Below are 26,648 nucleotides of genomic sequence, written 5' to 3'. Positions count from 1 at the left end.
AGAATAAAACGATTGTAGAACTATGCAGAGCTAAGAGACGTCCCTAGACTACAGCGGGACTGTTGTTGCGAGATGACATAAGTTGCGAAGGACTCCCTGCACCGGTTCCCAAGATACCCACTTCGACGGGCTAGGCGTTGGAAGATGCACGCACTGTGCTTATACATGCATACGATAGTAAGGATTTATCACCGATGTATATGGTATCCATCATCAAGAAGATGTTTCATTGGTCTAGGTTTCTAATCATGATTGAAAAGAGAGATGATAACGTAGGATTCGTTCCCAATTCGTATGACCCATTATTAGCGCGCTTGGGCGAAACGGCCCGCAGGGGGTCAGACGGGTGTGGCTAGCCGTATTGCAAGCCCCCCGGACGATCATTTGCTAGGGCTTACCTCGCCAATCCTCCCAATTCCTTTGACACTGAGCTTTGCGAGGCACAAGCGCAGCATTGGGTTCGTCTCACCCGTTTGTTGCTCCAGCCGGTTAATCTCGAATTCCAAGTCGCGTTCCATATCCGTCAAGCAAGCAATCGTCTTATCGAACGCTCCACTCTTTTTCAGGCAGGCAGTCAGATGCTGCTTACTCTCCCCCGACAAGGGACATGCGTTGGCGGTCGCAACCGTAGGCCGTTGTCGGAATATGCCAAGAAAATGGCCACGGTATTCCGGATAATTTTCCAAACAGTAGACGACTGGGTACGAGAATTTGCCTTCGTCGAGATCTTCGCAATACCCTTTCTGCGCCGTGTAATCTTGGAAGTTCATGTAGTCGTCGCGAATCTGGAAAAATCGGCCGAACAATAGTGTCAGTCTGTGGAAATCCACCTGCGGTGTCACCTCGCTCTCTACCTGCATGATCCGAAGCAACATGCGAAACATACCACCAGTCTTGTGGTCGATCATATTGACGTACTCGGCTTCACTTGGACATGCGAGGTTGTGTTTCCAGTACAGATCCCAGCTCTGGCCTAAATACAGGCCCTCGAGTTCTTCAAGGACTGCGACCAAGGCATTTGGGCTTAGCTTCTGCGCGACTTCCTGCACAGCGCGTACGAACATAAAGTTTGCGGTGTTGATTGATTGGGACTGCCCAAACAAGATATGTGTCGCTGGATAGCCTCTTCGTAGTGGTGAGTTATCCTCTAGGTCGTCAAGGATGAGTGAAGCATTGTGCAACGTGTTGATGACAGACATGATCGATTCTAGCCGTTCAGACGGCACGTGAAGCCATGCGTTGAGAGCTTCGATGAGCGCACTCCGGACGCCTTTTGAAGGCATATTGGAAACGTACTTTGAAGGTGCCTCCAGTGCAAGTGCCGACGGCTTGTAAAACGGGTAGCTTGATACCTCTGAGAGTGAAGACTCATCATCACTAGGCTGAGAGCCAAAGAAGCTCGAGTCTTTTCTCTTCTTGAAGGGTGCTTCCTGCATACTGATCGCTGCGCCATGCGAAGTTTTTCTTTTGGCACCGTTATGACTTTGGGGAGTCATATCCTTCCACGCATTCTGTCTGGGGCAAGCCGAGCACCAGTAATGATTTCCCGAGACAGCTAGCCCAGCGCAGTCAATCCAACGTCTCAACTTCAATGATATGTCAGGATGCTTCCTGCAAAGATCATCACGACGCTGACAGAAATTGCGCTCAGCGGCGATGATCATGCGTTTGACCTCCTCTTTTGCATGGTCGATTGAGAGTCCCTTCGTCCTGATAAACAGGTCAACAGCACTGACTATTCTCTTCGATTGACCGGATTGGAGTTCTCTATACTCACGTTCCCAGCTGAAGTAATCATTTGCTAGGAGAAGTCCTTCAGTCGCTGCGTCAATAATTGGCTGTACGAGCGCTTCTTCTGCTTCCGATATGGACACTCCGAGGCTGAACTGGAGCATTGGCCAGAAGACTCTGTCAAATATTAGCCAAGGTTTTACAACAGCACGACTGAGTCACTTACAGCATTCCGCCATTATCGCTTCGATATTTCAAATATTCTTCCATAGTTCGCGCTTCCTTGTCGCTGTTCCTCTCGCTAATAGCGAGCCACACGTCGCGGAACGCCGCGAGCATCTTCAAGCCCAATTCTCGGTCAAGGTTAATACACTCAAGCATACACTGGGAAACAAGCTTCTTGGTTTTCATCGCCCTTGAACCTGGCGCAGCGCTGCTGATATCACTAGGATCTAGAGCAGCGCAGAGTTCACCATGCTCGGTTTGCGCGTCTTCAATGCTCAAGCCTTCACCACCGTCTAGATACACGTTAGAATTGCCGAGATAACCTGGAGTACATCCAAATACCATCATGAATCAAACCCAAGTCGGACAGATAGGCTAAGACCCCCAACCGTTCTGGGATCGCTTCGGGATAGATCAAGGACGACCAGTTTCCCACCGGTGAGAATGAGAAATGAGTAGACTGTTCGCGGCCATCTCTCATCTCTCTGGCCCAGTCTTGTACAAAACGGCGACTTGCTGCATCCGCTAAGTCATCTCGAGGATGGATACGGATAGGGAGTGTTGTGAAGCATCCAGTCTTTCGAGACTCCTCGGAGCAAATCAGTTTGGACTGATATGAAAGCTGCTCCATTTTGCGATTATCTTTCAAAAAAGATGGCTAAAAGAGTAGACGTGGAGATAGTGGTTGGCTGTACGAAGCATCGAACGAAAGCATTTGTACGTAGTCCGCTTGGGATGAAAACATGTGATCATCTATTCAATTTTCTCTAATTTGTCAACACATCCTCTGTCTAGCGCTGCACTCAGCCTGGGCACAGCACCCATCACATTGGGAGAAGTGTTTTTTGTAACGTTAATTGTTGGGACTTTGTGAACGGCTTATTCGTGCGCTCTTGGTGCCAACCAACGAGCGTTCCTATCCGCAGTGCATGTGTCTGTATCTACTGATTCAGCCCCATAGTCTGGTGCATCGCGGGTGCATGTTGGACTGCTTTAGCACGAAATCTTACTAGTCTTACTTCAAGAAGCGCTTACTGTATGTTATGTATGTGAGTGGGCCGTGTTTTTCCGCCAACAATATAACCCGCTGTCCGAAATCCTTTGGGAGGATCTTTTTTAGTGGAGCAACTGGTAGAATCCTTCACTTGTCGCTTACATGGCAGCTATCTAACGCGTGCTGTTTAGTGGAGTGGACGTATCCTGAATACGATACCAAGCAGTTTGAGGCAGCCAGTATATGACTTTAATTTCTCATCTGAGGTTTCTTATCACTAGAGCAATACATCCGTATATGGGCGGTATTGTTATTGCGGATGCACAGAGGTAGGGCATTAGCTACGTTAGTGTACAAGGGCGCGCATGCAGAGCGGCGGAGCAAGGGTCCGATTTCCCATCCGCTCCCCCACGCGTTGGCGCCCATGAATCCTACGCTACTGTCGAGCAGCCGTTTTTCTGGAAGGAGCGAGCTGCTTTAGCGTCGCTGTCCGGATGATAGGCAACGGTGATTATTGACCCTCCGGCAGGAGGATCATGCATGCGTCTGCGCCAGCAACTCGCGTCTCGAATGATAACGCGCACTTTAACTTAGTGAGGCTCCATGATCCGAAACTAGAAGACAGCGAACCGAGCAAACCTTGGCCAGGGCCCGCCTTGGCATGTAAGTAGGGCACTCGGTCAGCTATGCAGGATGCAATCCAATTAATCATTTATCCCATGGAACCACAAACGATTCCTCAACACCAGAGCCGAGCTCCATTTTGAGTATTACGATAGTCACTATGGCAGTAATTTCTCTCTTACAGGAATTGAGCGTAGGCCAGCAGATTGGTGCAGCAGCAGCCATTGTAGGTTCTTGCACTCCCATCATTCAGATCGCTCGAGACGTATTGCTAATAATCTGACTCTTGTAGTCTATCTTCGTTTTGACATCAACTGTAGTCTATGGGTGCTACCTACACCCACTTTCCCACGTTCCAGGTCCCTTCCTGGCCAAGTTCTCTCCGGTGGGTTTCTTATGATCACATAGTTTGCAAAAATCCTGAGTAAGAAAGATATGGGGTATGAGAGCTTTGTATCGTATGAAATTCAATTCGGAACTTCAGGCTCTTCATGAGAAATATGGCAAGATCCCTTGAGGCGGTCATTGCTCAGATCGCTAGGCTAATCTCAAGTAGGACCTGTTGTACGAGTGGCACCAAACGAAGTATCTTTTGCGACCCTCGAAGCAGAAACAGCGATATATGCAAATCAAGAAGATGGACGTTTTTCCAAAGCAGGAACGTTCTTGACTCTTTTCTCTGACCTCGTCTTGAACGCTCCTACTCTAATCACGATTCCGGATCCAGCGCTTCATAAGAGACTTCACAGAGTCATTCAGCAGGCTTTCACACCTCAAGCACTGGCAAGCCAGGAGCCAATCCAGAAGCTGCACATCGAGAAGGCTATCCCTGATTTCGACGAAACTGCTGAGAAAGGTTACAGTATAGATCTTGCAGATAAATTAGAAACAATGTTCTGGGAGATAATTGGCGACCTTGCTTTTGGGGAGCCGTTGATGGCTGGAAAACGCCGTAAGTAGTACGCAAAGGAGTCTAATGGAGCAATCGTAGACTGACCTTTTCCAAAGCAACATACGAAACACTGAAGCAGTTAGGTAAAGGATCGATGCCTATGGTGGAAGCCTTAAGCTTCATGCTCGTCATGCCCGGCGTAGCCCCGGCACTGGAGATGGCTAGAAGTCTCCTTTCAGCGATGCCAATGTCCTCCCAGCTTTCAAAGCTTGTGCCATCCAAAAAACTACGCGAGTAAGTGAACTCAATGGGAATCTATATGCTAACATGTTGACATCTTTCTAGTTGCATTGAGAGGAAAGATGGTAGGGAGGACTTCCTTTCGGCCATCATGGGTAGCGAAAAGCAAGGCTTGACGCTAGACGCGGATGCATTCTTTAGCAACGCAATGGGTTTGACGTCTGTCGCATCTTGCCCACTCATAACAGATCCTTTACTGATAGCCCCAAGACTCGCAGGGTACCAAACTACCGCTACTACATTGGCTTCCACATTCTATCACGTCCTGCGCTACCCAGACGCTTACAAAACTCTTTGCACTGAGATACGTTCTGCATTCAGCAATGAAGCCGATATCACAGGTGAAAGACTTGCACGTCTGCCATTTCTTAATGCCTGCATCCGCGAGACCTTGCGCTTGCTCCCGCCCGCAAACGGTAAAACAGCGCAACGCACCGCCCCTTCGTGTACTATAGCAGACACATACATACCAGCAGGCACCATTGTTTCGGCTGACTTGTACACGATCCAAAGATCGCCAAAGTATTTCGTTAACCCAGCTCGCTTCCACCCAGAAAGATGGTTAGAAGACGCGGACAAGAACGGGTTCAATGGAGATAACAAGTCTGCCAGCCGTCCATTCTTGATTGGAAGCCGAGCGTGCATTGGTAGACATATGGCTCAACAGAGCATACGGCTCATCATGACAACATTGCTATGGAGATATGACTTCGAGCTGCTAGATCGGGACGGATTCATCTGGGAGCGCGACGCTGGCAGTAGTCTCATCTATACTGATTACAAACTTCCCGTACATGTAAAAAAGTTTCAATAGGAGAAAAGAAAGACGACGAATATCTCATGTCGAAATAGTTGAAACTTACATTGAAATGGAATGGAGTAACACTGTGCGCAGCCATGATATCTCAAGATGCAAGAAATCCGTAGGTATGGCTCCGATTAGTTAGACATGTTATAGGCTGCCCAAAGGATCTAATTGCTATCATCACTACTCTACAGAACGCTACACTCGATTCCTTGCTTTATCTTGTAAGCCATTTTTGACTTCTGATAGTTAGCAATGCGATTATAGATGACCAGCTAATGAAACTCGCGTGAAAAAGAATAGCGAGCCATCCATACTGTAACCGCCAAGAAAGCCGTGCTTTTCGACTAAATATCGAAAGCCTATCTCTTTCGATGAACTGAAGGGCCATGTTGATGTCATCTTTCTGGAGCAGAGTTTGGTACTGTTTTGCTGTGTTCGCCCTGTTCAAGCTCCCTATTCCTTTCTCCTCTTCTTCTTCGGCAGCTTTCTCTTGGTTTTTTCGATCGTCGCTACAATCAGCGAAAAAGAGAAGAGAACGAAAGCATGACAGTAATAGTGTGATGAGATACCCTATCACAATTGCATCAGGGCGAGAGACGGCCATGTACATCTGAGCGTACAAGACTAAAGGGAACAAACAGTTGCCCACAGCAGTTGAGATGAGATTAGTGAGCAAAAATAGGCACCCTATGCTCGTCCTTGACGGAGCGTCTGACATTGGATTATGTCGAGGACGCTCTGCCTCCTCATATATGTCAACATAAAAGTGACTTTTAGTGTTGACTTTAATATCGTTGAGAAGTTGAGTACCCAGCTGTCTGAGGACGGCCGGCCAGGTTATCTTAGAGAAGCTTGACAACAAGTACACGTACGAACTTCGTTCCCAACGCGTGTACATCAGGAACGCTCGAGTAGCGTCTTCTGGCGCAATGGTGTGGACAACAGCATTACTCTGGTACACTGTTCTCCAGCCAGCATATAGTAATCCGAGCGTTATCTCAATATCCTCTCCATGCTTGATTGGTGTGCCCATGAACTTGGTTTCGCGAAGGCTTGCGAGGAATGGTTTGATTGCGACTGTGCGATATGCTGAAAGCGCACCAGGAAGGATTGTGACAGCGCCGCATGCTTTTGATTGTGCTGCTCGAGGAATGTTTCCACTCGTCTCGAACAGCATATCGAGCAATCGGGGAATGGTCTTTTGGCCCACGTTTAGGACACTCAGATGGCCTGCCACACCTCCAACTCGACTATCAAGCACTAACGGTGCTATCAATCGAGATATTGAGTTGCGTTCCAATACACTGTCTGAATCCAGGGAGATGATGATATCACCAGATGCTAGAGAAAAGCCGGAGTGTATGGCGAATCGCTTGCCAAGATTTTTCTCATGTCGAATGGTTCGATAGGAAACTGTAGTGCTGGCATATGCATTTGCGGCAGCGGTAATGTGGTTCCATGTGTCGTCTGTAGAGCCATCATCTACTACAACAACCTCCAATCGATCTTTGGGATAAGATGACTGGAGAACGGAATGCAATGAGTGACGAATGAAATACGACTCGTTGTATACAGGTATCACGACAGTGACGTTTGGGAACGTACTCTCATCGGTCGGTGCGGGGACAGGCTCGTATGCAACCCACCACAAGATTGTCCAGATGTAGTCGACGACAGTTATAGCAAACACAGCGATGCATACTCGTCGAATCGGGTCTGGGAAGATGTCCCATGGATTTCCGTAGTTGGTGAATATGTGCATGCAGAGCCATGTCAACAATGAGCCAAGTGCACTCAAGAGACCGTACGCATGTCGGGAACGCATACTGGAAGATTGAGAATATCAGAGAAGAGGGGATAGACTGAAGGATGAAAGTAGTAGAGAAGTTGGGTTATCATCAGGAACAAAGAAGCAGGAAACACATTGTCTGGCGAAATGTTACACTGAGTTCATGTCATGTGGACAAGAATCGGCCCTATGGCCTAGTTACATGATAATACTCCATCATAATCTTTCTATATTCGTGTCTAGAAACATCCTCAATATGCCGATTGATTGACCAGGTCTAGAGTAAATTAAATCAACCGATATTCTATACGCCACAAGATGTTTTCGTATACTTGCCCGCTGTGGATCAATAGGAAGGATGGAACTATGACTAGCGTCTAAGCTGCATAGCCTACTTTGCGACAGGGAACAATACGAGTACCCTCCATTCAATCAAACCTTGACAAGTTCTAGATCCTGTAGTTAAGGACCGATGCACAACACTACGACCAAACGCGGTTCTTTGCGACCAGGAATTGAGAATATCGATTTCGCCTATTTTGGGCTATAGTTCAGTCCTTGATGTTTGTATTTCTGTCGATAGATAGAAGTTATTGGAGAAAAATTATAAACTACCAAATCTAAGCTTGAGTTTGCTAGTAATTGAGAATTTTTCAAGCTATGATATACATTTCATAAACAAGAATATCGATACTTAGAGTGACCGAAAGCTCCCAAGATTTCTCAGACACTTGTTGGATTGACTGTAACATGGATCACCAGCAGCTTGCGCTCTAATAATAGTTAATGTGCTCATGATCCTAAGATTTCCAATCAATTGATTCTCGTCATGTCACCTACTGTTGTAACGTTGAAGGCTAGATCACCATATACCCAGACTTCGATGTGTTGGCCGCGTGATTGTGGGCATGTCTTACCGGTTCGAGGATGCCCTTCAAGCATCCAGTTCGTAATGGTATAGTGTACCAGGATTGCTTCGGTCCGCAATTTAATGAGATGTGAGACTGTAGTAATGGAAGGCTGGAGTGACGGTAGTAGCTGGACCAAATAGAACAAAGACCGAAAGTTATAAGTATGCATACATCAGTGAGATCTGGATGCATCACTCTTCATCCCATCTCAAGCCCAAGTTACCTTCACAAAACACACAAACATTTATCAAAGATGCTTTCTATCCTCGTTCTCACGACCACTTTCGCTGCTGCGGTATTGGGCAGCCCTTACAACCAGCCACCGACGCCTACCATTACTCCTGCACCTGAATTGGTAATGAAAGTTCTTCGAAATTTAGTTCCATGATATGCTAATATATCGTTCCGTCAATTTAGGTCGTACGTCAATGTGGTGGCGTGGCTACCCACGTTGTCGCAAAGGGAGAAACACTCTCAAGAATTGCCGTTGGGCTCGGGGTTGGCGTTTGCAATATCGCTGCATCGAACCATATCGAAAACATTAACACCATCTACGAATCGCAAACCCTCACCGTAAGACCTTCTGGATGCGAGGCTGTTAATAATGGACCTGCATGCACGCTCATGCCCAAGCTTGCATCAGTCCACGTAGCTGTTGCTGGGGATACCTTGTGGAAACTAGCTGTTGCTCAGGGTATTCCGCTGGCTTCCATTCTTGCTGCAAACCCACTTATTGCAAGCAATGCGATCCCTGTCGGGCAAGCGATAGTTATCCCAATAGCACTCTAGACAGTCGGTTTCGACACATTGTGGATTGAGCTACAGGGAATGGAACCGAGAAAGTGATGGATAAAGGGAAAGCGGAGTAGAGGTTGGGTTAAAGCGGGTAGTAGTGGGTCCACCGCAGGGCCATAAATCAGCTCTCAAGAGCTGGTGTCAGGACTTGGCGCACAATAACGGACTGCATAGCTAAATTCATCCTACTTTCCCGTGAGAGCCGCTAGACACATGTGAGAATTGAGCTTTATCATGCAAGTGATTTAATAGCGCACCAAATTACCTGTACACGTTTTACGATTTCATTTGTCAATTGTAACCGTTGATGAGACAAGAGCGCCCGGCAAGATGCGTAATACCTACTACAAGTAGCCAGTGCGTGTGTTATTACCACTGGTGAGAGCAATGCCGTTTGGAGGAGAACGCCAACTATACAATCACAATCCTCATTTGTAATGTCACCCACAAAAGTATAGGAAACCGCCGGACTGAGACAGTACGACGATGCGATATCTATTTCGAAAGCAATCGAAGCGAACATGCCACAGGATACACTATTGCCTACTAACACGAGATTAAAAATAGGATCAACCTCAACATCTTCTTCAGCAAGGATGTCATCATCAGTATAAGTCGTGAAGTTACGTGTATTCTTGCTATAAGACTCTTGCGTCTCAACGAGTGACACAAGGCCCTGGTCAAAGTATACTCGGCTAATGCTGGCGCTGTTGCCACATTTTAATGTGTTTTTGGCGTTCAAAACAGCACCGAGATGACTGATAACACGCATGTGGTTCTGCATATATATGTAAGCGTTTGATAGGAGAAGGAAAAATAGACTCGATCTTACCATCCGACCAGTACAATGTCCTAAAAATATGGTGCCACGGGTGCCAACACCATTATCGTCGGAAATGTTGATACCGCGGAAAGAGCTGGCGTTGAGGTTCGATTCATCGGAGGAATCGCCGTTGCCGTTTGCGACAACCCTAGAACGTACATCAGTAGAGTAGCAATGCCATGCCTCAAAATATATACGAGCGATTGGTTCGCAAGTGTCAACGTCGACGATTTGGATATCAACAGTGAAGGGTACATCTAGCTCGCCGTCAGTTATGTTCCGGTGGATCAGTTTGCTTGAAATTCAGTAGGGACCCTGAGTCATCTCTGACAAAAGTGACCAGTTTTCATTGCTCGAGGATACAACTGACGGATCTGCATTGTAATTGATGGCAGAAAAACTGAATATATGGTGTGTGGGAAGCACGATATTCAGATCGCGCGCTTGAAGGTATTGCTTCGCTATGATTGATTAATGTTACGGTTCAGTCTCATAACGGTGCATCGAAAGCTCACCAGTACTAATTAGCGCTCTCTCTCTCTCTCGGAACTTCTCGACCAAGGAGAGACGACGATTATTCAAATCAACATCATTTCCTCTCGCTTCCAGCGGATCCGTGTGATGGGTCGGAGAGATTTTGTGCATGCTCAGACTCCCACTGCATTCTCCTGCTCCCTATTCCATCTTGGCATTACTCTGGACGGAATGCGCAGTTGCAAGTCAGTAGACACTGAGAAGGATAGCAGCAACGAAGACCTTCATTTCGTTTGGGCACTTAGTAGAAGTATTTCAGAAAGCAAATGCGAGTGCGTAGTGATCGATCTTGGGAAGATAGAGACCGATTGGACGTGCTAAGTGATTGGTACTCTTGACAGCTTTTATACTGGCAAGTTGAGAGGAAAGGTATTGCAAGATCTAAGAAGTAAAGTTGGATATATTCATACCCCATAATCGGTGTCGCCTCATCGCTGCTCATTGATACTCATCGCTACTGCCAATGAGGCTACAATCAAGAAGCTAAGGCATTCAATTCATTTCCTTGATTAGCTCAACAGTCCTCTTACGAGGATGTTTCGTGCCTTTTTCTTTCATTCTTGCCTGGTCACTGCAGGACCACTGCCGTCAAAATACCTGAAACCAAGATTCCGAGCTGTTCCATTCGTATTCTCGGTTGGGTTTGGCATCTTTCCTTCATGAGTTGATGCATAATGGGTAATGTCTAGTTTACACGCCACATCTCGGCCAAAACACTACATTGTGACCTCAATGTTATCGATCTTAGCCAAGGGTTTTGACAAGAGAAAGTTTTTGATCATTTTGGAGGTTGCGTATCTTCTGGTTGTGTCATCGTCACATTGTGTTGCCGGTAAGGTGTTATATTATACGAGAATACAACTAAATCTTCAGCCTCGCACGCTAGAGTGTTCCCAAAAGCTTGATCATTCGTTCCCAGAAATTGCGACGCATCGCATATTATCACGCGTGAAGAGATGTCATGCAAATCCATGCATATCACAGCAACGTTTTTAGCAGCGAAGAATGAAATAAATGATACAGAACATGGGTATATAATCTATTGAAGATTTGTAGATGCAAACGCGTGTTCAGTGCTCAAGAAGGTCAGCCTATACCCTTTCTGAGGCTATTGTTCTCCTGACTTATGTAGAATATTGCCATTAGGTAATGAAATGCCTTTCATGAGGTCTATCTATGGAAAACATCCTGCTTTAGCTCATCAGACATTACGAAGTTCGTCCATCCATCTATATCAACTCAGTAGTGGTGCTGGAAAAATAACATAGGGGATGCTTACTGTGGTTAGCCTACCAGGGACCGCAGGTGATATTCGGCAAGTTCGATTCATTGCAGTATATTTCGATGCCGAAGAAGCAGAAATTTGGCCCTCGGGTCGCTTTTCCCCCGCAATCACCAGCATTGTTGGTGCATTTAGCTCCATCGGTCCCCACAATAGTGCAACAGTAACAGTCGGCATTGATCGATGTAATCATCAAGGTAAAGAAGAATGGCTAGCAAATATAGTTTTTTATGACGGGAGAGAACATCCGAAAAGTCACGAGGTTTACTGTTGATATCTGATTTTGGTAGAGGCAGTCGATTAAAACAGGGATAAGAAATCTTTGTCTTGGCTAAGGTGGGGAGGATGGGACTTGGTTGAAGACACAGTCTGCTACAGAAAGCATTCCTTTGAGTTGTTTATGGTTTACAAATGATGGGACATGTAAAATGTAGCCTAATAGCATGCCTAATCGCTGCCATCATGAATACAAATGACATCCGAGGAGAAGTTAGGAGTCGAGATCGTTTCTTTTCCGACAACAGTTGAAGTTTTCAAATACATTAATACTCTCTATCTATCGGCCCCAATCATGAAAGTAGGCCTATTATGTCATTTCATTGGTCGAGAAGAATTTAAGTGGTGTAGAAGCTCTCCGCGGAACACGGTCAAGATTTTATCAGCATAACTTTTGAACCAAAGCGACTCTGCTTCAACTCAATTAGTTTAAGCAATACAAGAGTTTAGCAGGTCAAATAAGTTACGAAATTCTGTTTCGATTATGAGTGAGAATGTGGCATCACTAGAAACTATGGTAACAATAAGCGGGCTCAAATTTGAGTAATTCTATATTTATCCTATGGAAACGAATGTATAGCTATAGTAAGCCTAGATATATGTGATTTGCGCCTTTCTACCGCATCAAGGTATGAACAGCAATCCCGTGGCTGTAATCGTGCTAAAGATATAATTACCAGATTTTAGTCATCGGTGCTAACGGTCATCTTGTATCCAACCTCTTAGTAATAGCATGCAACTATCCACACTAATTATACACATCGCTTATGCATTGCCACATGGTCCCACAGAGCCACAGGGGTCTTTTGACGTATAGAGAAACAATCCGACTCTCATCGTGGCTGCTTTTACGATATCATAATTGCTGGAGAATCTGGCAGTGGTTTTATGTATGCGTTCCGTAAATGTAGAATACTTAGGATCTCTCCAGTTCAGTAATATGTTCTAGAAATGAGGCCCCCAGTTTTTTGTCGATCGAGCAACAAGGAATTCCCGCATGTGTTGGAAGGTGCCTACTGATCCGCTTATGAATCAATCCATCCCTCTGTCAAGTTATCGCATCGGTCTAACTTGCAATCATTGCTTGCTATCACTACAGTTGCGATTAGTGGAGACGCTCAATACAACGACTAGCACGTCAGGAATTCACCTCCCGTGTGCATAATATATAATTATGGGTTGAGACTGTCGTTTATGAGGATTGGATCTATAGTCATGGATAAATAGTCTTTATCTTCACCGTCCCCATACGCGTAAGCTAGGACCTTGAGAAAAACCTCCAGTATCCCGGCGCTGCACATTCGGAATAGTAAAAATTGCTATCCAACATCACCTAAAAGAGGGAAATCCATTCGATGTGACGAGAAATGGCCCTCATTATTGCTCCATGCTCATGATCTTAATCTGGGACTACGATGCTTGTAGCATTCACAACTTATACCTCTTAGACCTCTGCGAAATATTCCTTCAAAGCTATTACTACGCTTAGAAGTTTGCTGCAAAGATTTCAGGATGCAATATCTGGTCTTTTCTAACTTTGTTCTCCGAGGTTTGGCGTTTCTCGCAGGCAGATAAAGCATTTGCACATTCATTACAAATTTTCCAATGGAGTTGGCCCACCTGGGTAACACTGGCGGTCACACTACGTGAAACTGGAACTTATGCCGAAAGGATTGGATGTGGGTGTCAACGCACGCTAGATCTAACGGAACAGAGCTACTCTACCGGTACCAGAGTAAAAGTATGCTTGACGCCGATGCATCACTTTGATAACTGAGCTCGTCTATTGCTCACTCTCTCACCGATCACGGCTTGCTCTGATGCCACGTCTCAAACCACAGCTGCACTTACACAATGGTAAGTGTTTCCCAGCTTGAATATATTAGTAAAGTTCTCTGATAAGACAAGACCCCTGACACATGAATGGGGTATCGTCATCGTACGCATCGGTTATTTCGACAAAGACGATGAAGCTCACTAGATTGTCGCCTCGCGAAAGCTATGGGTTTACGAATCCGCGTCCAGTCACAATACGGTAATAGCCCCTTATATTACTACCCTGGCGTAGCCTCTCATAGTCGGCAAGCCCAAGTTCCGCGACCCGGACTGCGTGGACCGTGCGCAAAGCCTTCAATAAGATTGCCGTAAGATTTTTCTGGCCGCAAAATGAATTACCTGTACGGGTTAGAAAACAAAGTTGTTGATATACGAGAGCTATCCAGTCTTTACTGGGTCGGGCTTCGGTATCAGCAAATAAGCTCTATTCTGGCTGAAAGAGGCTGTATGTTACCGGATGTCGATCTGTGATTGGCTGGCAGATTAATCACGCTCCATAAGGAGAGAATTATTTCACCTATCTGGCACCGCCACATACTAAAACCTTAGGTTCCCAGTGTGTACGGCAATGACAATCGAGGTGACGAGTGCTCGTCTGATGTCCGCTGCGACGTCTGTTTCGTCATCGATGACGCTGCTCTGGCTTGGCTATTCTTAACCCTAAACTTGAATCATGGGTTGTTGTGGTTGATGCAAAGCACCCGGCAATCATGCCTTAAAACGACAGTAGGCCTTGCATGCGCTTAACGAGAGCGAATGAATGCGTTCTGTGTGACCCCCCTCAGACGATCTTGGCTGTCGATCTTTGGGGTTGCCGGGTCCCGTTCGGGCATACAACGGCCAGACTCCACTTTACGACAGATATAGGAAGGTGAAGCTCGTTGATCCTGTTGGTGGAGTCCATAGACGATAAAATTTCCAAGGCATGCCGGAGGGGGACAGAAATTGTGAGGGTGATGCTAGAGGAGGAGGCTGAGTGGGCTTTGAGTGATGTGGATGACTCTTGCTTCTAGGTGGCTGCTCCGAAATTTCAAAATTGACCTGGACACTGACTTATTTGAGACATTGGATAGAGCAGTAAACTAAGAGAACAATGCATTCTGTTACTCCTAAAACTAAGCGTACGAGATCTATGACTCTCAAAAATGCTTAACCCCAGTCTCTAGGTTTGCAAGATGAAGGTACTGTTTGATCATCATCTCTGAACAGGTGTAATCTTCACCTTAAGCTCTGGTTTGTCCCACAGAGTAAACGCTTTCTGATCTATCCAGTTTTTACTCTCAGGGCATATTTCAAGATCGTAATGCCACAGCATCATAGCAGCAATGATACGCATCTCATGATATGCTAGGCTGTGACAATCCGTTAATATCGATTACTTCTTGGGTCAATAGGATACGTACTTCTTTCCAATACAGTTACGTGGCCCATAGGAAAAGGGCTGTAACACGTCTTTCCTATCTGTGTCGTATCCGGAACCAGGTAGCCATCGCTCAGGGATAAAGTCTTTTGGATCTTTGAAGTTCAAAGGAGAGGAATAGGCAGCTTTTTGGGACACAGCAACGCTTGTCTGTATCGCATTATATCGTTAGCCTAGCCGGAGAAATGAATGCGTACGTATGTGATTGGTCTTTACCTTCTCTGGCACCCATTCGCCGCATATGGAACCGCCTCCCGGTGGCACTACTCGAGGTAGGCCGATTGGTACTGGTGGATAGCATCGAAAGGCCTCCTGAAAGCATGCACTCAAATATTGCAGACGTGGCAACACCTCAAGCGTCAGGTCTTCCTGTGGCAGGGCACGCACTTCTTCAACGACTTTCTTCATCTTGTCTGGATGCATAAGCAGTAAATAGGTCAGTCCGCTTAGCAATGTCGCTGTTGTTTCGGTGCCAGCGACCATGAAGGCTGACGCGTTTGCATGCATCTTTGAGAGAGGCAATTGAACTTTCTGATTTTCTAGAACAAGCTTCCAGATATCAGATTTACCGATGTCGGTCCCTTTCGCAAGTCGTTTATCCACGCGGTCGGCGGCGTGCCGGAAATGTTCGATGTCTTTACCGCGTAGAGATGGAGGCATCAATGCTTTCATGACGAGCCCCAATGCAGGGTACTCTTTTACCAGGCGAGAGAGGGAAAGGACTTTGATACTCTCAAACACTGCTCTGACCCATTTCGTATACTTGCCGGTATCTAACATACCTAACGGCTCCCCAAAGGTGAGATCTCCCATAATGTCAAAAGTTGTACAATTGTACAATTTCACAAGATCAATGTGAGTCTCTGGGTCTGTAGCCACATTTTTGTCAATGATCTTCTTCAGTTTGTTGACATAGTGAGCGATGAGAGGCTCTTGAAGTTTCAAGGCCTTGTCGCTAAATGCGTTGGTGAATACCCTGCGGACCCGACCGTGCGATTCTGATGTTGGTTCCGTTACAACATTATAATCGCCGTTTACGTCAGGACTGTAGGCCTTCATATCTTTTAGGAATTCTGCGCGTCCACCTGCACGGTGACCAGCAATATCTTTCCATGCTTGGGGAGATATATAGCTCAATTTTCCAGGAGCATATCGGACAACTTCACCATATTTTTCATGGCATTCAGTGATCCAAGAAGTTTCCTCGCCACGGGTCAGGCGATAAATGAAATAGAGGTTCGTCGCAGCCGCAATTTTCGGACCAGGAACTAAGTTTCCAGTCAGCACGCGAAAATTGCCACGGTGCAATATACGGTTACTTGCATTTTTTCAAAGGGTGAAGGAAAAGATTGTAAGCGACACCTAGGACCAATCGAAGAGCAATCTATGATTTTCAGTCATGTTGGGATGTAATTAAGTTTGCCCCTATCTTACTATGGCACCTATCGCAGGAAGATACAGGAGGAGATGCTCTTGTCGGATTGCGCCAAGATTAAAATCAAACTTTGATAGGACTGTCATGATTATGACTGAAACAAGGGTGTGCGAGGAGACTGGATTGTTGAGGGCTGAAGGGACTCATGTTCTGCCTCGATTTATACCGTTTTTTCAGGCACATTCACCTCTGTCCTAGGTAACATAGATGTCCCTGCCCCGGATACACTGATATCCGCTTCCTTGCTCATGTGAGTGGCGGGTGCGGCTGTGCATGAGCCTGGCCTTGCACTACTATCGTTACATGCGTTGCATGGACCCACAACTGATATGCGTCATACTTTCTTTCAATTATAGCAGTATTCAATCAGCTCGGACGTGTCATAATGGACAATAGTGTGGACTATGAGTGGACTACTTTGTGATCTACGTTATAGCTCCAGTTTTTAGCGTCGTACATACGCTGTTAGTGGCGGAATTGCCCATCAGTTCATCTGGAAGCCGGCATTGTTGACTTCCGTTCTCCACCGGCCATCGATCATATACGACACACGACTTGGCAACCAATGGTTGCAGCTCAGTTTGTATTTAAAAGGGGCCGTTCTAGACAAACCAATGCTCGGAACGGTTGAAAACGGCTTCCGATAGTAAGCTGGTGATCGGGACGGGCCGGTACATGTTACGCCGCCAGCCTTCAAGACGCCTCCTCGTGACTTGGTGAATAAGCGAACATTGCTCTCTAAGCGAGCACCGTCCTCGAAGCGAGCCCCACCTTCTGCAAACTCTGTGCACCACCACTACCTGTTTGCTGAGTGGCAGCGGCAGACGTTCTCGTCTTGGCATATCTTGGTGTGATTGCGTCTTGTGTGGCGTCTTTGGTTAGCTTTCCAATAGCCTCGTGATACGCTGGCAGCGAGAAGTTATTGTACGTAGTTGTGGCCAATGGTGTAAGCTGTCAGTGTATCATTAAGATGTGCCAATAATGACCTTGCATTAGACCCAACGTACCCGCTTTGAGTCAGCACTAGCGTTAATACCCTCATAACTTAATCTTACCTCTATCTATCTATTACTCTATGTGTGAATTCCGCCTTTTCGTAGTATAGAATCTGATCCAATTTCTCACAAGTAAAACAAACGTCGAATATCTTTGTCTTGAATTTAATTGATGTTGTGAATCCCATGAGCTTGTTGTAACAGCGTCGATGTGTCTCGAATGTACTCATGCCCTTTGCTCAGACCTTTTTCAGGATGAATATAATGCCCGAACGCGTGCGGCATTCCTAGATAACATTTCTGAGTTACAAGATTTCCACTGCTTTCCAGTAGCTTGCCATATTGATGCGCTTCGTCTCTACATATATCAAACTCAGCGGTTACAATATGTGTTGGCGGTAGTCTTTCAAAAGACCTGGCCAGCATCGGTGAAGCCATCCAATCATCACATGCTGCTCTTCTGATATCTGTCTTGTATCAGTGGGCCGTGTTAATGTCGAGATCACGATGGCACATACCGTTGGGGATCCAATAATCTAAGAACCACTGCTCTCTTTTCAGGCCTCCCCAAGGTGCATCCTTGTATTGCGCCGTACTGGGATAACGCTTGGCAATCGCTGATCGTAAGGGCTCTTCAGCAATGAGCCACCTAAAGTCAGTCGAAGGCACAACTAACAATGCCAGTTTGAGTTCTAGTCCCGCATCGCGCGCCATGTGCGAAAGAACTGCTGACATGTGACCACCTGCCGAGAGACCGCCAATCGACACACTAGTGGCATCGATGTTCAAATGATCGGCATGAGCTAGGACCCATTGAAGTGCATCCCAAGAGTCATATATGGCTGTGGGAAAAACGAATTCTGGGGCGAGGCGGTAATCTACGTCGACAATGACAATGCTAGTGTTATTACAAACACTTCTGCACCAGGCTGCTTCGCTATTGAGACTACCCAGAACCCATCCGCCTGGCTTGATATCAGAAAGGTAAATCGTAAATGGCAACTGGTCCTACCTCCATGATAGTTAAGATGTACCGGAAAAGGTCCCTGTCCCTCTGGCGTGTACACGCGGACTTTGATATAACCAGCAGGTTGGCTTACGGAAATTTCAAACTCTGTCTCCTTGAACACACAAGGACCTTTTCATTGTCAGCAAACGAATCATTGGGGGCGCAGTGCCATGCTTGCCTGACCATGTTGGATATGTGAAGCTGTATGCGAGTGGCTTTCGACGGACTTTTTCGATTGGTACTTCCTCAGCTTGACGATGGTGCCCTCCATGTGCGTTCCAGACGCGAACCCATTCCGGGTCGAGTCTCGCAAGCCACTCTTCTGGAGTGCGATACGCTTTGCTAGACTCCTCGTCTGCTACTGATGGTATTTTTACGGTCATACTTCTTGATATGGTATTCCTCAGTACTTGATCAACTGTACTATCAATTCAAGGGATATCACTTGTCTTTTAACAATAAATGTCGGAGAGATTGTCAAAACAACATTTCTACTATGCCATTTTGACAGGTAGGTGGACATGTTTGTCACCCCCGATCTGACCATTACTCACGCATCGGATCTGATAGGAATGCCAAGCCGGGAGACTGCGCTCCTATCAGCACACTGGACCAACGATAAGCGTCCACAAATCGTTCTGAATGGGACCCTGCCCAAATGATCTGGAAGCCGAAGTCATACATAGTGAATCTTGGATATTACGAAACTTGAAGTGCCAAGCATATGCAAATGCGGAAAAATGGACGGGAAACTTGACGGGAAAACGAATGAGCCCGTGCTCCACCATGTAGTGGCTATGTTGTGGCGTGACCAATGTGCACAGCTCAGCCAGCGCAAAATCTCGTCTCACACTTTTGGAGAATAGAGATCAATAGGCATCATTGGTATAAAAAGCGCTAAACAAGCAGCGACTCTCAGAAGTAAACACATCAGCCCTGAAAAGCTTCGACGGTTAGAGCAAAGAACAGCAAATATGCAAGACTCAATAGTCATTGTTGGGTATGTTACTTTCATAAACCTTGTACGTTTTGCATGCTGAATTATATGTAGGTCTGGGGTGATAGGATTGGATGTTGCTCTCATCCTGGCAGAAAAAGGATATGGACATCATACAACAATCGTGGCACAACATCTGCCGGGAGATACCTCCGTCAACTATACATCACCGTGGTATGATAACAATTAGCTAGCAGCTCTGCTCATGACCCAAATCTTACCCAAGCAGGGCCGGCGCGAACTTTTCAGCAATATCTGGTAGCGATGCGAATGCTCTTACCTGGGATAAGGCCGGGTATAAACGTCTCATGAAACTTGCAGATACTCATGGATCCATCGCTGCTATCAGTAAGACGCAATCACTAGAGTTTTGGGATGAAAAGCCAGCTGAGCAGAAGCTGCAGTCTCTTGCGGGCTACTTGGAAGATGTAAGCATATTCTCAAATATCATCATCTCACTACTAACGCATCCAAAAGTTCACAGTGCTACCCTCACACAAGCTTTTACCAGGGGTGAAGTACGGCGTCTCCTTTACTACAGTCACAATCAATGCGCCCAAACATATCCAATATCTCAAGCACCAGCTCGAAGAGCAAGGCGTCAAGTTCCTCCGGCGTAAGCTAGAGCATCTGGATTCTGCTTTCTTGAGCAAGCATACAAAGGTTGTCTTCAACTGCACCGGAAACGGTGCGCGCCACCTTCCTGGTGTCGGGGACGAGAAATGCTTCCCTGTCCGAGGGCAAATTCTGCTCGCCCGAGCACCGCAAATTAAGCAAAACATCATGCGTCATGGCAAGGATTACGAGACGTATATTATTCCGAGACCTAATTCGAAAGGCAACGTGATTCTTGGGGGTTTTATGCAAAAGGGAAACGGGTAAGTACACGCAATACATTTCGTGCAAGCAGAGTGCTCACTTATATTGCATAGCACCGGCGATACTTTTGCCCATGAGGCGGATTCTATCTGGAAACGAACAACAACACTGGAGCCATCATTGGATGTACCGGAGACAGAAATCCTAGCATCCTTTGCAGGTCTCAGACCGGGGAGACTGGGAGGCGCGCGCATCGAGAAAGAAGCGCGGTCTGATGGCCGTATCGTTGTTCATAATTACGGGGCGGGCGGAACGGGCTACCAGGCCGGCCTTGGTATGGCGATGGAAGCAGTGGAGTTAGCTCTTCCGTCCCTAGGGGATTCAGTAGGTAGTCTGAATGGGTTTGAAAAGGCGAAGTTGTAGGGTTAGTCTAGTTTTTTTCATACACTGTAAATAAGGTTGGAAGAATTCTTTGGGTGGAGGTATGTGAGGACTACATCAATTTAGTAATTCCACACCATCCTCACGCTTCTATTCCCATCATGATTGTCGTACCGATTACACGAATTATTCAAAAATCAATGCGACATAGACCGAGTATTCACTGAGATGTCATATCAAATACACCAAGTTACACGAGATGTTCTTTTCCCCACACCATTCCCCATCAATCTCCCATCAAACCCTACAGCTCGAAAGAAAAGCACTTCAGGTAATAGTATTATGGAAAGCTCTTACAACTCCCATCTCCCTTCTCTGCTACGAACTCTCCATCTCGCGCAATTTCCATACCGCAGCCTCGCCAGGCCCCTGATGCGAAGCTCCGATTGGCGGTATTCGCGGGTAGCGCTATCGGCACCGATCGGACCCACTCCGCTCAGCACAAATGGCCGGGGTCCTTTTGGAACCAAAGGATTGCGGGACATTGCGGGGTGCGCGATAGCGGCAGCTGCTAGCTATCATCATTTGCGGAAGATGGAAAGATATACAAAAGAGATAATGGACGCGCAGGGGCGTATGTAGTCTGCAGTATCGTTGCATCATCTACTTGTGCTTTTTTCTCACGCCCTCTTCGCTCAGCTCTTTTTGCGTATATGTCTGGTTGAGTGTGTGTGTGTGTGTGTGTGTGTGTGTGTGTGTGTGTGAGTTATAACACGATGACGGATCGTACTTCTACTGGAAAGATGCATGTGGACGACTTGAAGCATGGTAGTGAAGTCGAAGTCAACGGGCTTGCTCCCGGTGTGGAGAGTAGCACGCTACGACGCGTGCCCGATCGCATTCCATGGGTTGTGCTGCTCATCTTGATCGTTGAGCTGGGAGAGCGCTTCACGTACTTTGGCTTGAGTGCGCCGATTCAGAATTACATCAAGTATGTCCATCCTCGAACGTAACGATATGAAAACGAAGACAAAAAAAAACTAAGTGCTTTTCTTCCAGAAACCCACACGACCCACAGTCTGATCTTCCTGGCGCTCTGGGCCGCGGTCAGGCTGTCGCCACAGCCTTGGGCAACTTTTTCAAATTCTGGGCTTATGCTTCTACTGTCATCGGCGCTATTGTCGCAGATCAGTATCTGGGCCGCTTCAAGACAATTACCCTCGGATGCGGTGTTTACATTGTCGGTCTTGTGGTTCTCGTTGCTACATCAACACCTGCTGGGATCCAATCTGGCGCCGGCTTTGGCGGGCTGGTTGCCGCCATGGTAGTGATTGGATTGGGTACAGGTAGTATCAAAGCGAATGTTACACCTATGTGTGCAGAGCAGTATAAGCCTGATGCGGCGTATACGAAGCAGTTGGCCACTGGCGAGTGGGTGATAGTGGACCCCGAATTGACCGTTGAGCGCATGTTCAATTGGTTTTATTGGGCGGTCAATGTGGGTGCGCTTTCGCCGCTGATTACGGTCAACGTCGAGGCTCATGTGGGATTTTGGGTCGCATACTTGATCCCTCTAGTGTGAGTTGATTGGTTTGCTTATGTGTCTTTTGGTAAAGTTGCTGACGACCATAGGGTCATTATCATTGCTGCAATGGTCTTCATCCTCAGCAGCCGGCTCTTTGTTCAAACACCGCCTCATGGCTCTGCGGTCATTGATGCTGCCCGTATTGTTGCTATTGCCATTAAGGAAGGCGGATTTGAAAAGGCCAAGCCAAGCGCTTTGGAGGCCCAGGGAACTCTTTCGCGCCATCGTTTTGCGCAGTCCCCTAACTATACCGACAGATCTGTAAAGGAAGTACAAATGGGTATTACTGCATGCAAGGTAAGTCCTGCTTCCGCTGATTACCGCATTGAACTAACAAATTTGCAGTTCTTCCTCTTCCTTCCTTTGTACTTTGTCTGCTGGATCCAGATTTGGAACAATCTCATCTCACAAGCTGGAGATATGGCATTGCACGGTACACCAAACGATCTCTTGCAGAATCTTGACCCCATCGCCTTGATTATCTTCATTCCACTACTAGACTGTGAGTACAGGAAACCAAGATACCCATGGTTTGGAATGAAAGTGTACTAAGCAAAGCCAAAGTTGTCATTTACCCTCTGCTTCGCAAGCACAAGATCAACTTCAGCCCAGTCCTAAGAATGACAGCTGGCTTTCTACTAGCGGCCATTGCTATGGCGTACGCAAGCGTGCTCCAACATTACATCTACAAGTCGCCAAAGAACAGTATCCATGTTTGGATCCAAGCTCCGGCCTACGTTCTTGTCGCGTTTTCTGAAGCCTTTGTTATCATCACTGGTTTGGAGTTGGCGTATACAAAGGCACCTACAAGGTATGTTAAAGATACCAGGATGCAATAGGTCATCTATACTGACGTACTGCAGTCTTCGCTCTCTGGTTTCCTCCTTGTTCTGGTTGACAATTGGCATCGCTGCCGCAATCTGCATTGCCCTTGCACCAGTGTCGCAGGACCCGTATCTGGTATGGATGTACGGCTCTCTCGCTATCGTCGGCTTTGTTGCAGGGTGTGCCTTGTATGTTTGCTTCCGAAACTCTTTCCAAGAGGTGCCAGTTATTGTAGGCACTGAAGCGGCGAATCAGATCGGTGTGAGCAAGGTCACTGCGGATGCAGGGAAACTTGCTATCGAGGAAGGAAACAAGTGCGTCAAGTAGTTGGATTGCAATTTTTGCTCATGTTAAATCCTGGAAGCTCGAATTCCATCCATGTTTCTTTAAGCTACCTACAGCTGCCCTTCATATTGTTCTTGTCCAAAACCCTTGCTTCCTGCGGTTTCGTTTCTTATAAAAACATTTTCTAAACCTTTCCAGAAGATTGAATCAATGCGCAGTAATGAGAATTTCAGAATATCCAGTGATTTCGATTGTAATCGGACAGATCTTCGGGCCTGGTCGAGAAGGGCCCTGCACTCTCGTGCCTCTTCGGGACTATCTGCTGTCACGTGAAGCAAAAGAGCGAGATTGCACAATGTTGACCAGCCCAGCGTGCACCCTAGATCGCACAATTAGCAAAAACGAAATGCTTTCCAATCACCATCTGCTACATACAAAAAGGCCAGAATCCGTGAATCCAGCTGATCTTTAGATTGGACGTAAATGCTACGAAGCTGGTGACGCAACCTTTCGCGCCAGCTCGTGCCAGTCGGCACGCTTCAAGCTCCCGATGCTCGTCAGGAGAACTGTTTGGCACTCTTCTGTGCCTCAAAGCATTGAAGGGCCTGAGTATAGCTCGAAAGAGTAGTACTTTGACAAAATGGCCTCCGAGAAGTAACGGACCTGATGAATTGAAGCCCTCGTCTTGTGACTCAGACTGGCTGTCGGCAGTAGCGCTATTCCAGCAATTGAGTTCCTCCATCAGGCCTTGCGCTTTCCTTAATGTGTCTTCGTAGTCTCCTGCAAGATTTTGGACCGCTTTGAGAGTGCTACAGATGTTAGTTCTACATCTGTTGGTGGGGGCTGTGTGAGGAGAATTACAAAAGTGTTTTTAGAGTTGTATGCAGAATGATTGTAAGTTCATACATACGAATGAAGTGCGCAGGAAATAGCGTTTTTCTTTCTTCTTCCAAAAAATCGTCCAAAGATGGTGGCGGGATGAGCCAATCCTCATCATGTATGAGGCAGCTCCGACCCAAGACAGCAGCATGCCAGACATCAATCATCTTGACAGTCCACGACAACCGCTTTCTCAGCTCTATCTCGGCAGATGATATGCTCCAAAAGGTGGGGTTAAAGTGCAAGCCCAGTGTTTGTGAAACAGTCACCATTGCGCCAACAAGCGACCACTTTGTCGCATAATCTGGCATGAGAGGCTTATGCGGAGGCGAAATTAGCAGTAAGACCAACGTTTGTAGTGTGGAAATGTCCGGCCTATGCAGCTCCTGATACAGTACATTCAAGGCAAGGTTCCATAGCTTTTCTGCATCGGGAAGATCGTATGCTATCTGAACGGAGAGATAGTCGTCGAAGCCGGCGAATGGTAGTGTAACCAAATATATTGCGGCAAGAGTAGAGGGATTTGATCGGTCAGGCTCTGCTGATTGCGCTGGAGGAAGTATTGGGAAATGAGGGTACACAAATTGAAAGAATCTGAAAATGTTAGCTGAACAGAAAAAGAAGTATGATCGGTCTTGGTCTTTCGTACAAAGAAATCAACCTGACACCCACATCAGGAGTCACAAGCGTCTCTAGCTGTTTGCGAAAAGAATGATTGTGTGGGTCACACTCCTCCGCCATATCTGGAACATTTGAGACTAGGAGTTGAACTGGATGGATATCCTGCGTCACTGAACGAACAGCCAGTCGTTTGAAAACAAAGTTATTATCCGGGCCAAAATTATATCTTTGCATAAGGCATGGGTCCATGTCCCCTGTTAAGCCACAGACTATGCTTGTCGTCTCAAGTCCTTGCGCTGACGGCGAAGGGAGTCCAGGATATTCCATTGACACATCGTTCGGCGGAGGATCGATGTGGTTGAAGTTCTGTATATTCATGTCAATCATGGCTTGGTCAACCCAAAGGTTGGCTGATGGATCTGGTGATTCGCCAAGCATAAGGTAGCCTTGTTGGTCGAAGAAGACACCGTCCGAATTCAGAACGTTGCTTTGCTGGTTTGTGACTTCTAGGCCAGCTGGCTCTTGTGTAGAGTTGTTTAGGGATACATGTGTTGCGGTTGCTGCAAGCGCGCGCGTATTCTTGGGTGCGGCCTCAAATGTGCAGTCGCGCCCCGAGAGATGACATAGCCGGCATGGAGGCGCAGAGTCGATGCGGCATGCACTTTTGCGCGCCCTGCAACTATCACATGCTCGCTGCGCCTTGCTCATGTATTTTCGCATGTTGCCGCTCATGAAGAAGAACGAGAAGTTGCTCTTCCACGGCGTTATCAGCTGGCGAGCTAAGACCAAGCTAACTCGTCCTTTACCGAGGCGTCAGCAGGACTCTATGATTGGCCCAAATGCACAGGTACTCACGTGATAGAAGACCAGCAACGAGATAGGAAGAAATGTATTAACCTACGGCTGGCAATCATGAAATGGAAAGTAGAGGATGGTCTGGGAAGTGGTTGAGCAATCTGACTTGGCCAGCATCATCTTAGCCAATTGGAACAGGAAGCTCTTGATTTCATTTATCTTGAGGGCATGAGACTTTCTACAAGCATCTTCAGTAGGTACGGCGATCGAGCCTACGACCTTGATAGGCTTGTCCCTACTTGAGAGTTCTGTATGTTGCTTCGGAGATAAGCAGAATACCTGGAACACATGCACGCTGCACTATAGTCGTCTATACATCAGCAGGCAAAAGTTAGTCAAGTGAATGCCCCGCTTACCATGCTTGTATATAAGGAAAAAGGCCGACATTGAATGATATTTTACTCTGGAGTCGAGCTCTGGAAATGTCATGGTGAACACGACTATCACCCTACTACCGCAAATTAGCTCGGTAAACGTATTCACCATTATCGTCACTTCTCTCTTTAGAAGCCATGTCAATGTTGTATATCTACTTTCTTAATATCATATACGTTCTCTTTCCCTCAGTCACTCTGGAACTCTCAGAAGAGTGAAATTATAGGTGTCTTGAGTGAGGCTTCAAGAACGATACCACCATCATCACGTCACGCTCACTCGCGGACGTGAGATACCAGAATTCAGTATTCACATGGAATGTATCGATAAAGCGGTAGCTGCGTAGA

General features: G+C 46.7%; 11 protein-coding genes across 11 annotated transcripts; 4 read left to right on the top strand and 7 right to left on the bottom strand.

Annotated features, from left to right (window-relative positions):
- Positions 1–380: 380 nt before the first annotated feature.
- COCVIDRAFT_97754 (hypothetical protein) lies at positions 381–2,587 on the bottom strand (the record flags this gene model as incomplete). The annotated part of the gene is made up of 3 exons (XM_014701741.1): positions 381–1,908; positions 1,958–2,249; positions 2,299–2,587. The coding sequence occupies 3 exons, from the start codon at positions 2,585–2,587 to the stop codon at positions 381–383; spliced, it is 2,109 nt and encodes a 702-aa protein (XP_014557227.1).
- Positions 2,588–3,734: 1,147 nt separating this feature from the next.
- Positions 3,735–5,580, top strand: COCVIDRAFT_37356 (hypothetical protein; the record flags this gene model as incomplete). Its single annotated transcript, XM_014701740.1, has 7 exons — positions 3,735–3,800; positions 3,867–3,959; positions 4,008–4,077; positions 4,131–4,526; positions 4,583–4,760; positions 4,812–4,925; positions 4,977–5,580. 7 exons carry the CDS (start codon positions 3,735–3,737, stop codon positions 5,578–5,580), a joined length of 1,521 nt encoding a protein of 506 aa, XP_014557226.1.
- Positions 5,581–5,788: 208 nt separating this feature from the next.
- COCVIDRAFT_97789 (glycosyltransferase family 2 protein) lies at positions 5,789–7,399 on the bottom strand (the record flags this gene model as incomplete). Its single annotated transcript, XM_014701739.1, has 2 exons — positions 5,789–5,939; positions 5,997–7,399. 2 exons carry the CDS (start codon positions 7,397–7,399, stop codon positions 5,789–5,791), a joined length of 1,554 nt encoding a protein of 517 aa, XP_014557225.1.
- A 1,128-nt stretch (positions 7,400–8,527) lies between these two features.
- Positions 8,528–9,063, top strand: COCVIDRAFT_37354 (hypothetical protein; the record flags this gene model as incomplete). The annotated part of the gene is made up of 2 exons (XM_014701738.1): positions 8,528–8,629; positions 8,692–9,063. 2 exons carry the CDS (start codon positions 8,528–8,530, stop codon positions 9,061–9,063), a joined length of 474 nt encoding a protein of 157 aa, XP_014557224.1.
- A 297-nt stretch (positions 9,064–9,360) lies between these two features.
- On the bottom strand, positions 9,361–10,537 carry COCVIDRAFT_37353 (hypothetical protein; the record flags this gene model as incomplete). The annotated part of the gene is made up of 5 exons (XM_014701737.1): positions 9,361–9,410; positions 9,487–9,847; positions 9,902–10,187; positions 10,224–10,353; positions 10,408–10,537. 5 exons carry the CDS (start codon positions 10,535–10,537, stop codon positions 9,361–9,363), a joined length of 957 nt encoding a protein of 318 aa, XP_014557223.1.
- Positions 10,538–15,015: 4,478 nt separating this feature from the next.
- Positions 15,016–16,761, bottom strand: COCVIDRAFT_37352 (hypothetical protein; the record flags this gene model as incomplete). Its single annotated transcript, XM_014701736.1, has 5 exons — positions 15,016–15,172; positions 15,224–15,390; positions 15,457–16,508; positions 16,564–16,624; positions 16,675–16,761. The coding sequence occupies 5 exons, from the start codon at positions 16,759–16,761 to the stop codon at positions 15,016–15,018; spliced, it is 1,524 nt and encodes a 507-aa protein (XP_014557222.1).
- A 1,074-nt stretch (positions 16,762–17,835) lies between these two features.
- COCVIDRAFT_37351 (hypothetical protein) lies at positions 17,836–19,062 on the bottom strand (the record flags this gene model as incomplete). Its single annotated transcript, XM_014701735.1, has 4 exons — positions 17,836–18,137; positions 18,189–18,635; positions 18,683–18,808; positions 18,858–19,062. 4 exons carry the CDS (start codon positions 19,060–19,062, stop codon positions 17,836–17,838), a joined length of 1,080 nt encoding a protein of 359 aa, XP_014557221.1.
- Positions 19,063–19,653: 591 nt separating this feature from the next.
- Positions 19,654–20,918, top strand: COCVIDRAFT_97687 (hypothetical protein; the record flags this gene model as incomplete). Its single annotated transcript, XM_014701734.1, has 5 exons — positions 19,654–19,679; positions 19,731–19,850; positions 19,906–20,104; positions 20,154–20,554; positions 20,609–20,918. 5 exons carry the CDS (start codon positions 19,654–19,656, stop codon positions 20,916–20,918), a joined length of 1,056 nt encoding a protein of 351 aa, XP_014557220.1.
- A 529-nt stretch (positions 20,919–21,447) lies between these two features.
- On the bottom strand, positions 21,448–21,636 carry COCVIDRAFT_97795 (hypothetical protein; the record flags this gene model as incomplete). The annotated part of the gene is made up of 1 exon (XM_014701733.1): positions 21,448–21,636. A coding segment is annotated over one exon (189 nt), but the record flags the coding sequence as incomplete, so codon positions are not given.
- Positions 21,637–21,652: 16 nt separating this feature from the next.
- On the top strand, positions 21,653–23,613 carry COCVIDRAFT_26212 (hypothetical protein; the record flags this gene model as incomplete). Its single annotated transcript, XM_014701666.1, has 6 exons — positions 21,653–21,867; positions 21,936–22,454; positions 22,509–22,758; positions 22,807–22,963; positions 23,026–23,272; positions 23,325–23,613. 6 exons carry the CDS (start codon positions 21,653–21,655, stop codon positions 23,611–23,613), a joined length of 1,677 nt encoding a protein of 558 aa, XP_014557152.1.
- Positions 23,614–23,681: 68 nt separating this feature from the next.
- Positions 23,682–25,779, bottom strand: COCVIDRAFT_97745 (hypothetical protein; the record flags this gene model as incomplete). The annotated part of the gene is made up of 4 exons (XM_014701732.1): positions 23,682–23,950; positions 24,007–24,380; positions 24,433–25,044; positions 25,100–25,779. The coding sequence occupies 4 exons, from the start codon at positions 25,777–25,779 to the stop codon at positions 23,682–23,684; spliced, it is 1,935 nt and encodes a 644-aa protein (XP_014557218.1).
- Positions 25,780–26,648: the final 869 nt, after the last annotated feature.

This window comes from Bipolaris victoriae, assembly GCF_000527765.1.
Source record: "Bipolaris victoriae FI3 unplaced genomic scaffold scaffold_37, whole genome shotgun sequence".
Lineage (NCBI taxonomy): Eukaryota > Fungi > Ascomycota > Dothideomycetes > Pleosporales > Pleosporaceae > Bipolaris > Bipolaris victoriae.
The sequence above is the reverse complement of the archived record's forward strand: the minus strand, read 5'-3'. Positions and strand labels throughout refer to the sequence as shown.